The sequence below is a fragment of the Crinia signifera genome, chromosome 3 (genome assembly GCF_055691185.1).
Source record: "Crinia signifera chromosome 3, ASM5569118v1, whole genome shotgun sequence".
NCBI lineage: Eukaryota > Metazoa > Chordata > Amphibia > Anura > Myobatrachidae > Crinia > Crinia signifera.
Window position 1 is genome coordinate 203,862,689 of NC_139219.1, and position 16,369 is coordinate 203,879,057.

A 16,369-nucleotide genomic window follows, 5' to 3' on the forward strand; every position below is an offset into this window, starting at 1 on the left:
TCTATCAATTACCCTCAAAAAAGTTTTGAGGCTCGCATTTCTAGAGGGAGGGTCAAATTGGCTATTCCTCTTAAATTTTTTGATTGTAGTTGAACTCTGGGTAATCTGGGGGTTCTGTACAGTTTGGGGTCCCTTGGGTTTGTTGTCAAAGTGCTCACGGAATCTCATCTTCCTTCCAATCTTATAGTGATCAATTGACCAGTTAAATATATGTATGTATATATATATATATATATATAGTAGCGATTATTAGAAGCAGCATCTCCGCTAAAAATATATAACTGTAATATATACAATATATATACCAGCATACTCGTCGGCACTCGGTCACAATAAAGAAACACACGGAACGCCAAATGACGCCTTCCGTGTGTTTCTTTATTGTGACCGAGTGCCGCTGAGTATGCTGGTATCTAGGACGCGCTGACCTGTCAGAGTGTTACGGAAGGCCCCGGACTGATTAAAGTACAAAGTATCAGTGAGTGCCAGGACTACACCTGCTATATATAAATATATATACACAGTATATATATATATATATATATATATATATATATATATATATAGCAGACAGTCGGCGGCACTCGACACAAGTAAAGACAGGATACCAGCAGTTGAAATCAACGCTTCGAACCTCCTTTATTGGGTTCTTCTTCAGGATAGAAATGACATAACAAATAAAACACACATTTATACATACCACCAAGTACCACCCCTTACGGAGATTCCCGCCGTTGACGGCTCACCACGGTCGCGCTCTGACGTCAGAGGCATCCGCGCACTCACTGTGCGTCATCCACATAGTGTCAGATAAAATACATCATGTTACTCGGTGCTGATGTATTTTATCTGACACTATGTAGATCTGTTCCTGTAATATTTACATTGCATTATAGAATCATCGGCGTTGTACGCCGCATTGTTGATTGGTTACCATAGGAACCGGTGCTGGGTCCGGCAGTCAGGGTGCGGCACTCACGGCGTAATAAATAAGCAGCAGACAGTAGTTGGATATCAACGTTTCAATTTCATTATAGAAATGAAATTGAAACGTTGATATCCAACTACTGTCTGCTGCTTATTTATTACGCCGTGAGTGCCGCACCCACCACATCTATATATATATATATATATATATCACCAGCAGAATTGCGCAAGTCTTTAGAATAGTCCAATAGGGTGTATCACCCAAATTTCGCTTCTTTCTTGCACTGTAGTCTGTAAATTAGACCGGCTGCTCCCTCTTAATACCTGGATTCACAGGTGGAAGATTTCTAGAAAAAGAGACAGGGGCGCTCCATAGTGCGTTATCAAAAGTAAACAGTTTTTATTTCAAGGATTTTCTTCCAGCATTAAAAGCAATTGGTCACGTACCCTAAAAGGCGGTTAACACAACCACAATGTACATCAGCATAAAATATAATCTCATAAGTGTCGGAGATGTGCTTGCTCCTTCAGCAACGTCCACGTCCACGCTTTTGGTAACGCACTATGGAGCGCCCCTGTCTCTTTTTCTAGAAATATATATATATATATATATATATATATATATATATACATACAATCTTGTCTTACCTGCATTTGCGGATCTGATTCTGTCTTGCTGCTCGTATAAGGCAATGGGTCGCTGATGGCTGTTATTACTATCTAAATCAGGCATGTCCAACATTGGTCCTCCAGATGTTTTGAAACTACACATCCCAGCATGCTTTGCAATAGTTTTAGCATTCTCTAATAGCAAAACTATGGCAAAGCATGCTGGGATGTGTAGTTTCACAACATCTGGAGGGCCAACGTTGGACATGCCTGATCTAAATTATTATTTTTCCCTGTCTTTTTTAATATAATGTATTATCTGTGTGTTCAGAAGTAATTTTCCTGTATGGTGTAAATAATAATAATAGTAATAATAATAATAATAATAATAATAATAATGTCATCATCTTAAGGAATGTGTTTGTTACAAGTGTTTTATTTAATTATTATATTAGCAGTCTACATAGTTACACAGTTAATGAGGTTGAGAAAATAAACCAATCCATCAAGTTCAACCTTTATTGCAGTGTTTTTCAACCACTGTGCCGTGGCTCACTAGTGTGCCTTGAGTGGTTCTTAAGTGTGCCCCCAGATCTAGAGATGCCCAAACCAGTTTACATCCACCACCAGTTTAACTGTTATTTACTGGTCTCTTCCTTTCATATAAAGGGCCAATGTATTTTATTTTTGTTACCTGTGTGGACTATTGTGTTTGTTTTTTATATGGGGGGGAAGGGGGGGGGGGCAATAGGTTTGTTTATTTTTTTCTTGTGGGGGCCAATGTGTTTTGCCCTGTGGGGATCTCATGGTGTGCCTTGGCAATTTTAAAATCGTATTTAGTGTGCCGCAAGGTAAAAAATTAGAAAACCACTGCTTTATTGAATCATCTGTGGTCTTTATCTGGTACTTATGTAGTATCTGGGCTGCCGATTTTGTGATTGTATGCCTTACCTTAAGGCATACAATCAGATGCGATGCGATTCGATGCGATTTTGCATAGGATTCAATGTTAAGAAGGTCCTGTTCATTTCCCCACTATCCAAGTGGGCATAGAGTTGATTTTATATAGCGTGGCGAGCGCAGCGAGCCACCGAGCCCGAAGCGTGGCGAGCGAAGCGTGCCCCGCGAGGGGACGCATATTTCTTAAAAAGTATTCTGTGTCCCCTCGCGGCACTCGCTACGCTCGCCACGCTTCGGGCTCGGTGGCTCGCTACGCTCGCCACAGGTTTATATCCAACTTCATGCCCACTTGGATAGTGGGGAAAGGAAAAGGACCCCTTTTTCCCATTGAATTCTATGTTAAAATGGACTCAGACCATTTTAACATTGAATCCTATGGAAAAATCTTGACCATCGCATACGATTTGGTCGCATGCGATACGATGCGATGCGATCCGATTTCTAAATCGGACGCCCAGATACTACATAAGTACCCTTTATCTTATATTTGTAAATGATGAAGCAACCACCAATCTGTTTCAATCCAGGAATGCCTTATGAACCAAGATGGCAGACCTATTTTTTTCTGGGTGCGCTACTATATATTTAGTGAACGGGTGTAACCCTGGATACTCTTTTCTGCAAAAAATGTATCTAACCTTTTCTTTTTTTTTTACTTTCTTTATTGAGACATCTTAGATAATACATATAGAATAGAGGAAGTATTATGTATATACTTGTCATATTCAAGAGTAACATATAGTAAAGTCAATAGTGAACACATGTGATATCTAACCCTTTCTTAAACACATCAATTGAGTCTGCCATCACAACCTTCCCTGGCGTATTACATATCTTAACTGCCCTTACTGTAAAGAAACTGATCCTTTGCTGGCTGAGAAACTTCTGTTCAAAATAGGATGAGATGTTGCCCATAGCAACCATCTGAATCTACTTTTTTAGCACCTTCTAGAATGTAATAGATAAAATCTTATTGGTTGCCCATAGCAATATCCCATCTTTAATAGAACTCCCATCTTATTAAATAAACCCCTTAATTGTAAATTTACTAATGGTTCTAAAAATGTAAAGAGGTGATATTGCCCATAGTAACCAATCATATTCTGTCCTTTATTATTTTCTAGGATGCAACAGAGAAATGGTAGAATCTGATTGATTGCTATGGGCAACACAACTTCTTTTCATTTTTAGTTGCTATGGGCAACATGTTCAATAGAGCTCCCATCTTAGTAAATAAACCCCTAAGTGCCATCCATAACAATGTCTTTTAATACTTGGTCTGATTCATGTTTTTAAGTAAATTACACATGCTCACTGGCGTGATCATATGCAAATTCACATATACATGTAAGCACGTCGGTGTGCCTAGTTGCAGTCAAGCTGAGCTTGGCTACATCTGTACATGCAAAGCAGCTGGTATTTACTCTGCACAGAAAAAAATCTAAATATATTTGCAGCCCTTGCATGGCAACTTGGTTTGTTCCAGACACACATTTACCTGCTTTTCTACTTTATTTACAAACATGCATCAGGCCCACTGTATGCTTTGAATGTTTTAAATGACTAAAAGGGTATTTAATGAACATAAAAAAAAATGAAATGTAGTTTTAATAAATGAACATTTCTATATTTTTCTAAAGGGTTATGATGATGGCTTTGGGGATGATTTTGATGACCAAAGTTATGAGGATTACGAAGACAGCTACACAGTGCAACCACAAAGGTATGTTTGATTTCTTTCTACATTAAATATATAAATCATAATATGCCTCCTGAAGAAACCAACCAATGGAAAACTGTAAACACCAAGTAGCATAATTCTGGTGGATACTCATCTATTTATTATTTAGCTGATACTGGTATAGTACTAATGTGATATACAGTAGTATAGAGAAAAGGGATTAAATTAAGTGTGTGAAACATTTTGTTTAGTACAGGCTGAGTATCCCTTATCCACAATGCTCATGACCGGAAGAATTTTGGATAACGGATTATTCCATATTTCAGAATATTTTTATATTTCAATGATGTATCTTGAGGTATCTTGCATTTATGTTGTTTAAACACATCAAACACATGAAATACACACAAATATATTTTATGTGTGCATAAAACAAGGTTTCAAAACATGACACAAAGTTTGTGTAATATCTCAGATACTGAATTTAAATGCCAAGTAATCATGTTCTTGCTCATATTTAGCGCCAGTTACATATTATTTCCTCTTGCAAAAGTCTTGCAAAAGTATAATAGGAGTCCTCATGGACAGTCAAAAGTGACACAGAGTAACTGCCAGCAACCTTGACTGATGGAGAAGAATAACAGAGAACTTTTGAATGTTGCACTTTAAACTGTATCCCATCCACTCTTAGAAAAAATACCCTTGTTCTGACAGCTGGGAACTGTAGTTCTCTAGTAGATGCTATCACCCTTTTTCCAATTTATTGCCAATCTGAATCCAGGGGGATAGAACCTCTTCTTTAAACAAGGCTCCAAAGTAAAAAAAAAAAAACTGGTGATAAAATAATTCTGGTGGAACAGATTTAAAATCTCTAACTCTGTTCTTCTAAGCAGTCAGAGTGGCTCTGCTCTGATTGGTCAGAGCATCTGAAAAGACACTTTGAAGTGGAGCTTAACCACAGCTATCATCATTGTACCAATAATGATTCTTACTGGTGTATGAAACCGTGATGATATTCTTAACCCTTTGAGTGTCAACATATTTGTGAAAGATGTGCAAAATATCAGCTAAAAATGCCAGCATTGCTCACTTTTGTTATATTAATTCAAATTAAAAAGTGTGTAAAAAAAAGATTATATTTCCTATATAAGGTAAACATTACAGGTCATTATGATGAATAAAAATGTTTGCTTGTCAATTTTCACACCTATTTTGACAAACTCACTTGGCACTCAGAGGGTTAAACCATTATACCCTTCATCATGTGTTACATGAATATACGCCTTTATTCCTATGTGTTGAACTGCGTGGATCTGAAGGAGTCATCATGCAGCATTGTCTAAGGTGGAGCATTTGCTCGAGTTTTGTGTTTGATTATTTTTCGGAGCATTTCTACAGCCAATCCTATAGGTTTTAATTAAGGTTTAAGGTTAGCATCCCTTTCGCTTCTGTTTCCTAACACTTTGGGGGCAGGGCCAGAGGCTGCGACAAAGCCAATCTACCTTACACAGGCATGTGATAGATACCAGTAAGATTATGTACCTTTCCTATCTTTCTGCTTATAAAGTTGCAGTTTACAACGAGCACTAAGGAGATTACTCATAAAATACAAGTACAATTCTTGTACTATTTTTATTCCTTTTGGATTATAACTGTTGTATAATGATAGGTTTAGCCTCCTCTGTAAAATAGTTAAGTACCAGTTATCATGCTTGGAGCTTACAAAGGCAATAATTGATTAAAGGCTTAATTATATGGTGTATAAATGCTAATTACAGTGCAGATTTGAAAGCCTGTGTTTTTCACCTCTTATAATAGAGTGCATTACAAGTACATTTACCTAACACAAAAGAAGCTCATTCATACAAGCCAGTCAAACACATCGGCTTCCCCTTTCTATTCTGCTACTGAGCAAAGTGTTGAAACATTGCTTTAGTAAGAATCTCTACATCACAAGGGGAATTAATATATTGAACAGTTGAGCACTTGTGTGACATAAATGCTCTTAAACTAAGGGCATTACAGGGTTCTAGTTTTAGAAACCGATGGCATCACACAAAAAAACAATCAATAATGAAGTGTTGTGATTGGAGTGGATAAATACTGTTCATGCTGCTTTACTGTATGTCCATGTTATTTTATTGCGCTTAGTCACCTGTAAACATTATCGCATAGGAATTATGGAGGTGAATACAGCTGTATTGTGCAAAATAGAAATAGTTTTCTTAATTAGTCTCTTACAGTATCTACATCATGTACAAAGCAAGTTTTAATGATGTGTCTGTTTAAACTGTATGATACTAATTTGTCTTTAACCCCTTCCCGACATATGACGTGTATATATACGTCATATGTCGGTTGCGGGGGAATCAAGCCAGCTCACGGAGTGAGCTGGCTTGAAAGAGAGCAGGTAATGGCTGTATATTACAGCCAGGTCCCTGCTCTCACGGCCACGAGTGGCGAGTTCGCCGCTCGTGGCCGTTTAACCCTTTAAGCACCGCGGGCAAAGCGACCGCAGTGCTTAAATAGCTGATCGGAGGGGGGGCGCCCCCCTCCGGCGCCGATCGGGGCCCCCCGCAGCGAGATCGGAGTGTGCCGATCGGTTGCCATGGTAGCCAGGGGTCTAATGTAGACCCCTGTGCTGGCCGTGTCTGCATACCTATCATATCCTAACTGAGGCAGGATGTAATAGGAAGTGCATAAAATCACTACGTTCAGCCATAGAGCTCTATGGCTGAACCTAGTACAGGCGATCGCGCCCCCTAGTGGTCAAGTACACTAGAGGGCCTTGTAGTAAAAGTAAAAAAAAAAAAAATAAAGTTTAAAAATAAAAAAAAATAAAAAAATATTAAACGTTCAAATCACCCCCCTTTCCCCATTTCCCAAATAAAAATAAATAAAAAATAAAAAAAATAAACATATTTGGTATCGCCGCGTTCCTAAAAGTCCGATCTATTAAAATATAACATTAGTTATCCCGCACGGTTAAAGGCGTAAACGGAAAATAATCCCCAACGCCAAAACTACGTTTTTTGGTCGCATCGCCTACCCAAAAAAAAGTAGCTAAAAGAGATCAGAAAGTCGCCCATATCCCATAATGGTATTAATTAAAAAGTACACTTCAGCCCGCAAAAAATGAGCCCTCACCCAGGTCCGTAGGTGGAAAAATAAAAAAGTTATAAGCCGCAGAACATGGCGACGCGACGCAAATTCGAAAAACCGTAACATTTTCTATTTTTTTTTTAGTGGTAAAATGTCATGAAAACTATATAAGTTTGGTATCACCAGAATCGTAACGACCCATAGAATAAAGATAACCCATCATTTTAAACGAACTATGAACTCCAAAAAAACCGTAACCAGCGCAAAATTGTGGAATTGCGTTTTTTTTTCTTTTTACCCCACATTGAATTATTTCCTGATTCCCCAGAATATTATACGGTATAGTAAATGGTACCATTAAAAAGTACAACTTGTCCCGCAAAAAAAAAGCCCTCGTGTCTATATAGCCGGAAAATTAAAAAAGTTACGCTTATTTGAACGCAAGGAGGAAAAAAAAAAAATTACCATAAAAGGCAATGTCGGGAAGGGGTTAAGCTAGAACACATTGCGAAATTCAGAAAAAAATGATCTGCTGTCTGTAAACATATCTACAGAGGCGTAGAGTTCTTTTTATAACTGTTTACAGAAATTTAGATGAGAACAACTTGTGACTAACATTTCTTGCATTGTTTACCCTTTGAGTGCCAAGGTAATTTGTCAAAATAGGACTGAAAACTGCCACGCAAACCTTTTTATAAACCCTTTGAGTGCCAACGTTGCTGTGAGAGTTCCTCAAAATATCTGTTAACAATGCCGGCATCGCTCACAGCGACTGTTCTTTTTGGGTGCAATATTTAAATAAACTTCCATTAATTGACTTAGTTGTATTTGTATTTATTTATACCAATAGAACAGTCGCTGATTATTAGCAGATTATTGCATTATTAGCAGATATTTTGACAATCGCTCACAGCAACGTTGGCACTCAAAGGGTTAATACACAAATGACAAATTATTCCTAAAGAATTGGTGAACACAAGTTGTAAAAGACTAAAGCAAAGTTCAGAAATAAGAACTCACGTCGTATTTGTCCATTTTGCAATAACACACGATTAGCAATCCACAATAATAACACTCCAGTTCCTCTCCAGTACAAAACACAATCACAGCTGTCCTCTCCTCTTGGATCCAGAGTCTACAGCCATCCTTTAACACCTTTTCGCCCTGATTCTGGTTGACTCAGTAAACTGCGAAGTTCGCAGCTTACAGAGTCCCAGAAGGCCTGCCCCGCCGAATCGATGTCATAGTTAGTGGCTTTATTATTCTGTTAGATTTGATATTATCAAATAAGGGCTTATAACCAATCAATGAAAATAGGACAATTAGGAGAGAGATGGTGGTGGTGGTGGTGGTGGGGGGGGGGGGGGGGGGGAGGGTTGCTACTGGGTTTGTTTTGCCTCTAAATTTGCCCCTGATGACAATATCCCTGCTTCAACAGTCTGCAGTACAGTAGCTCTGTAGTTACTCCTGGGTGAATGATCCATAGTACCATAGTAACATAGCTGGAGAGGTTGAAAATAACATATTAGTCCATCAAATTCAACATATATCTGATCTCCTGCAGTATAAATTACCCAGATGATATTACTGCCTATTCATTATGACCTAAAATGGCTTTCTAATATGGGTCATCGGGGTCCCTGGCTGATGTGTTTATATTTTCGAATAATCAATCACATCTTTTGAGAATGCAATGCCCACAGAACACCCACTACATGCATCACATCTCAGAAATTGCATGCACATCACATTGACACACCTTTGCCACTCCTTTTCGTTATTATAAAATGAAAATGTTCCTTCTATTGCAGATACCTCTGTGCTGTCGCAAATACTAACTTGGCACATTCGCATTGTGTTCACACAAATATACCACAATAACATCTCCTGTACTGATGCATGTGTCTGTTTATTAGAGTAGCATAGGTGAAATCTTCTATTCCTGCTTTGCTAAAGAATTCCTATCACAATGTTCCCTTTGGGCAGCACTGAGACATGCTTTATTGCAAGCAATTAACCTATTTTATTTCTCTTCACCAGTATTAGACCCTTTTATTAACAGGTTCAATACACTTGTTACTTTTTATAGATCAAATTAAGTAAAGGTTAGATAAAATGCAACCACAGTTCAAATATTTCATTCAGAATCTTGTCTCAGCAAGAAATGCAGTTGTCAGACAAAGTCAAAGGCTGCACTTCATAGCACAAAGCATATAATCAGTGTCACACCGAGATGAGCTGCACACCTAATATGGGACATACACGGTTCTCTTATGTGTTACTTTTCTATGTAAGACTAAACATAGTTTTACATATTTCAATGTTACATTGTTCAAATAATACACTACAGTATTTAGATACAATTACATTTCAAATGAATTGTGTTAATGAAAGAGTAAGGTAACTTCTGAAGGTGAGGTAATGAAATTGTTTTTGCAATATTTATGCTGTTGGCATTGAATGGGATTGCTGTTCTTGTCACATAGTCACTGCTTGAAGTGTAAAAGCACTGACACGTGACTAATTACAAACTGACAGATGTCAGCTTGAGCAGCATGGGAGATTTACTAAAGATCACTGTTTAGTTGCCAACATTTATAAAATGTTTTCAGGGACAATTTTTGTAGGGAAGTCACATAACTATGAGTCACTTAGGACTTTAGCCTATATGAGGACTTAAACAGATCTGGCATTTTCCTGCAGTTAACTTCCACCACTGCCATTCTGAGTTAAATAGAGAAAACTGCCTAAACTGCCTGTCTTTTTATATATACTAAACCATGCCCTCAAGTGCTCCCAGCAGTCTATGATTTAGATGTATTCCTTTGTGTGACTAAATGCTGAATTACTATTGGCTTGACACCATGTAGGTTAAATGCAGCATGATTGGCCACTGGTTTGGCAGATGGGCAGCCTAAATGAAACTAATTTGTTCTCAATACAGCACAGAATGTTTACAACAAAGTCTGCCATAGGGGGGTATGGGATCTTTTTTAAATTCATGTAAATGGTGTTTTATGTACAGCTCCCAAAAGATTTGTGACAAGTACAATTCAGAAAGTCAATCCCTTCGTGACAACTTATAGTTCATTACTTTGTGAATAGAAAATGTATTTTAGTTTACAGTTTATCAGGTAATACACGTGAGATCTTCATTTATATCGTCAAATTCCTTAGAATTTGTCTGTTTTCTAGTTAGGATAGAGAAGTAACTCTTTTTATTATCAAAGCACAGACTAAAATCAATTTTCAGAATTTCGTTTTTACAGTTACTCAAATTAATGTTTCTATAGAAAGGTACTCCAAAATTGAATGGAATTTTAACTCTGTACTTTAGGCAAGTCATGCCATACTCTAAACTTAGAGCCTACTGTAGTAATTAAGGAACATTGACTAAAGTCAATATCAAACTTACCAGCTTTATTTGACTGGAATTCAATACAAGAGACCTGGTCATCTCTCCCATTACTGCATTAAAACTTCACAAAATAATGTAGTCTCTAGACACCCTGTGGAAATAAGGCAATTATGGCCTCTAACCGGCACTTTTGATTTTCAAGCAAACAATAGTAATTCAACATATCCGCTTATCTCCACTGGCTGCTAGAGGGAGGCGGAATACAGTTACTAGTTATCTGGTCCTGGGCTTGCTGGTGGTTCCCAGCGACGGTCCATGACAAAACCAGAGTATACTTACCTTGATCCGGGAAGCAGATACCGCCTCCTCCATACTGTCATTTTCCCAGAGATAACTTCGGGAAGATGGTGCCGCACAGTGAAAGCAAAATCTTTGCTCGCTATAACACGTGCCATCTTCCCAAATATCATTGGAAAGATGACACCAGCAAGGAGGAAGGCCCCACACCCCATATCAAGATGTGGTTGCTTGAACCAAAAGTAGCAGGTATGACAACCACTATTCATGATTATACAGAACCATATAATTGCTGACAGGCAGTAAAATCAATCTAGGAGGCAAAATTTTAGCCCTGTAGCAGGGACATTTTCTAATCTGTGCCAGCCCTTAAACGTGATGTTAGGATGGCCCACTGATTATACAGGGACACCAGGACCAGAAAGCCTCTACCTGTGGTTATACTGTACTGGCTGCAAAGGTGCATGCACAAAACAGCGAATCACTACTTGCCTGTTGAAAGCTATTCCAGGCTCCCTGCAAGCCAAATGCAGATTACATTGAGCAGAAACAATGACACTTTTTTAGGACCTATACTTTAGACAGGGCACCGGTCACGCACCCCTTGTTATGGCTTTGCTTGTAGTGGTCACTCAGAGAAGTATCTGCATGGTGACATTAGAGGTTTTCTTATGATCAGTCCTAAAGCCCAGTCCACTGTAGAACTACAGACTGTGATCATAAAGGGTGTAAAAAATATAATTATTATAACAATAATAATAATAGTTGTAGTAGTAGCCTTAATAGTCAATTAAACATTGTTTTTAAAAAATAAAGATTAATGCACATCTGACATATAGCTTTGTGAGCTTTTCTGTTGTGTATGCATAACGTACATATTTATACAGATGTGTTTATTCTAATCACCACAATTTATTTAAAAATATATAAGATTTTGAAATATTTTATCAGTGTCACACAATGCTATCAAGTTTGTTTGTTACACACAGAAAGATAGTTAGAATCATTTAGCTCAAGAAGATACCTATTCACTTTATTAAATAATGGTAACTGGAGGCAGAGGGGGGGGGGATTTAATAGGAGGAGAGATTCAGAAAGTGAGAGATTTGGTAAGACATCTCCAGTTTTTTTTAAAGCGGCAATCATTTACACTGCAAAACCAGTTTTCTTTGGAAGTGTAAATGATTTCCATTTTAAAAAACTGTCGATTTCTCTCCAAATCTCTCACTTTCTGATTTTCTCATCCTATTAAATATTACCCAGAGTGTCAGAGTTCCCAGTAATGTTATATGGAAACTGTGCTTTTAGGACTTCATTGCCACAGAAAGCGTATTGTTTTATTTAAAAGTTCACAAATTGTTCAAATACAGTAGTTTTCAGTTTAACCAACCCAAAGTAAAAGTAGTATTTTGGCAATAGCAGAATAAAACACAGTAGCTCTTGCTGTGAAGGTGTTAAACTTGCATCTATTTTTATACCGATGTAATATGTTTCTGTACTAAGGCAAGAGATTATTCAGCATGTTCCATGTAGTATTTGTTTTGTAATTCTAACTGATTATTTTATCTGTTTTACTTACAATAGTGTACCAGAATATTATGACTATGGACATGGGACAAATGAGGAAAACTATAACAATTATGGTAAGACTGACATGAATATGTTTGGCACATCTCTTTTGTACAGTACAGCATTTGCTATAGTATATTAACAGAGATAAAAGGTTAGGCTATATAACTGTGTACATTTTTCTTTCAAATGTTCAGTTTAACATTTCACATTAACTCAGACAAACAGTAACCCTTTGAGTGCCAACGTTACTGCGAGAGATCCTAAAACTACTATCTGCTAAAAATGCCAGCATCGCTCACAACCAACACACAGACACCTGTTTCACATAAAAAATTATCCGGCATAACTTACTAAGGCACATAAGCCACCACAATTTATTATAGATCCTTCCACCCTCCGTCCCATAAATGTGCTCACCCTGGCAGCAAAATGAATTGGCATTTTTAGTGGATAGTTTGAGGATTTAATACTTTTGCACGCAAAGGATTAAATAGGTGCCCTTTTGCTTCATGATAGGTTTGTGTTCTGTATCTAAAGAATGTAGAAGAGTACAAATTGAGAAGTTGCCCATAGTAACCATTTATCTTCTACCTGTCATTTTATAGAATGAATTTGAGAAATACTAGCCCAAATCTGACAGGCTGGGATCATTTGGTCTGCAGCATGATGGTCGAAAGTCAATAGGTCAACATCATTAGGTCGACATGGGAAAAGGTCAACATCGGTCTAGGTCAACATGGGGAAAGGTCTACATGGTACACAGGTCAAAAGGTCATTAGTTCAACAGGTCATTAGTTTGACAGTGTCTAGGTTGACAGTCAAAAGGTCGACATGGGTTTTTTTCACAGTTTTTTGACCCGAATGTCATCACAGTCGACATGGACACAGTTGAAAGTGCACCACGTCCCCTCGCATCGCCTAGACCGATGTCAACCTTTTTCCTATGTCGACAAAATGACTGTCGACCATCATGCTGTAGACCAAATGACCCCATCTGACCACCTGATATGGGTAATTTCTATACTGTACTTGACATATTTTCCACTCTTTAGAGGGCTTTATACATCTCCCTGGTAAAGTTTAAAAAAAAAAAAAAACATTTTTAATTTCCTAATAAACAACCATACTTCAACATATCTCCACTGGCACCAAGAGAAGGAATGGTACAGGTGCGGCCTGGGCTTGATAGAGGAGCCTATGTTATGCTTGGTTATGGGTATATTTGCTATGATCTAGAAAAAGGATCCCACTATGGTGCCATCTTCCCAGTGATATGTTCTGGGAAGATTCCACCAGTGAGGAGGAAGAGCCTGCTTCCTGGGTCAAGGTAAGATGCAGATGCATGTTCCTCCTTCTATCACCCTCCACTCCACCCCACCCAATCTGAACAGAGCCTCCCTGTGGAGTGTAGATAATTTATTTTTGGGTAATATTTATTCTTTGGCATGGGACGTAGACATGTCCCCTGTTTAGATTATGGTCACATCTCTACTGCTGGTAAGTATCAACTGTTGTTCCATTCTGTATGGGTATACAGTAACTTCTGTATTAAACAGAAGAAAATACCAAATGTAGAAAAAAATAAAAATAAAACCAAGGTACTTATGTATTATCTGGGCTGCCGATTTTTTGATTGTATGCCTTAAGGCATACAATCAGATGCGATGCGATATCGCATCGCATCGCATACGACCATATCGCATGCGATGACCCGATTTTTCCATAGGATTCAATGTTAAAATTAACTGAGTCCATTTTAACATGGAATTCAATGGGAAAAAGGGGTCCTTTTCATACCCCTACTATCCAAGTGGGCATGGAGTTGGATATAAACCTGTGGCGAGCGTAGAGAGCCACCGAGCCCGAAGCGTGGTGAGCAAAGCGAGCCCCGCGAGTGGACGGTATTCTGTGTCCCCTCGCGGGGCTCACTACGCTCGCCACGGGTTTATATCCAACTCCATGCAAATACAATACAAAAAATATATATGGTGGGTCAGCGCTAATAAAGAGGGTTTTTCTTCTGATAATGGAAAAAATCGCACATGAGATGATCTTCTGATCCCAAAACAAAGTCCAGTGTTCTTTCTTCCAAGTAGTTGTCCCGAGGGTATGCGGATAAAAGATGGAAAGAAAGTACATATAGTGAAGTATGTCTGTAGGGGTTTCTTAAAAAGTCCTGTCCTATGGCCCTTGTGCAGATGATTTCTTTTATGGGGATCACCACGTGTGTTGATTTCAAAAGCTGATGCTTACAGTAAAGCTTACATAAAGGAGTTGTTACCCCCACATATAACGGTTTCTTTACACAGGTATAGAATCATCAGATGACAACCAATACGAAACAATGATGCTCACTTGTATGCTTACATAAAAGACATCGATCCACTCTCATCAAGGTTTCTTTTCTTTGTTATTGAAAAAACGGCTTCTCAAACCCGTTCAATTAAAATCCGAAAAGTAATATTTATTAACATTTAATAAGACAAAAATATATATATACACACCAATGGATAGCTGGTGCCAGATGAAAACACAACACACCCACCGAGGATAAGATGGAATACCCGGGAAATAATACCTCTGGGGGGTAGTTGTTTAAGGCTACCAGTGTCTCCAATGGATAGGTCAATATAAAAATGGACACCGCACCAACGCGTTTCGATCTTTCCTAGGTCTTTATCAAGGTGGTGTCATTCCTTGCTCTGCTGGGGTATAAATACCCATTTCTCAGGGAGACCAAACAGATGGGCGTCTCCTCAATTAACATTAATCATCTCTTTGATGCACCAAAATAATGTCTTATATAACTGAACATTAACTGTAAAATGGATACATGAAATCACAATACATACGCCTGAAGCTAGGTTGCGTTCCACCTAATAGGAAACATATCCGTATAACAGCGCTGATTAAGAATGGCCGTGCGTGTCATTGACAGACCACGTGACGCGATCCAAGATGGCGCTGCGTTCCATCGGCGCTGGAGCGCACTTACAATATAGTTACACCAACGCTACACACCAGGTCCTTAGTGATGCATGCCGCAGAGAGGGGGGAACCCATTGTATGGACTCCAGTACCCCATACTTCATCTGGTGAGGTTACACCAACGGATACCTCGAGGAGGTTATGCCCATATTAGGACTTCCGGTCCACGTTTAGCTGTATGTATAAACGTATTTTAAAGGATTTTTTTATATGTATGTATTGTGATTTCATGTATCCATTTTACAGTTAATGTTCAGTTATATAAGACATTATTTTGGTGCATCAAAGAGATGATTAATGTTAATTGAGGAGACGCCCATCTGTTTGGTCTCCCTGAGAAATGGGTATTTATACCCCAGCAGAGCAAGGAATGACACCACCTTGATAAAGACCTAGGAAAGGTCGAAACGCGTTGGTGCGGTGTCCATTTTTATATTGACCTATCCATTGGAGACACTGGTAGCCTTAAACAACTACCCCCCCAGAGGTATTATTTCCCGGGTATTCCATCTTATCCTCGGTGGGTGTGTTGTGTTTTCATCTGGCACCAGCTATCCATTGGTGTGTATATATATATTTTTGTCTTATTAAATGTTAATAAATATTACTTTTCGGATTTTAATTGAACGGGTTTGAGAAGCCGTTTTTTCAATAACAAAGAAAAGAAACCTTGATGAGAGTGGATCGATGTCTTTTATGTAAGCATACAAGTGAGCATCATTGTTCCGTATTGGTTGTCATCTGATGATTCTATACCTGTGTAAAGAAACCGTTATATGTGGGGGTAACAACTCCTTTATGTAAGCTTTACTGTAAGCATCAGCTTTTGAAATCAACACACGTGGTGATCCCCATAAAAGAAATCATCTGCACAA

General features: G+C 38.3%; 1 protein-coding gene across 3 annotated transcripts in view; it reads left to right on the forward strand.

Annotated features, from left to right (window-relative positions):
* Window positions 1-16,369, forward strand: part of KHDRBS2 (KH RNA binding domain containing, signal transduction associated 2) — a 361,420-nt gene that overhangs the window by 255,645 nt on the left and 89,406 nt on the right. For all 3 annotated transcript variants that reach the window (XR_014471754.1, XR_014471753.1, XM_083177313.1), the window contains exons 7-8: window positions 4,137-4,219; window positions 12,519-12,577. Coding sequence is in view for 1 of the 3 variants with exons in the window: in XM_083177313.1 (XP_083033439.1) it covers window positions 4,137-4,219; window positions 12,519-12,577 (142 nt within the window). In the remaining 2 variants the exon portion in view is untranslated. The remainder of the gene's footprint in view (window positions 1-4,136; window positions 4,220-12,518; window positions 12,578-16,369) is intronic.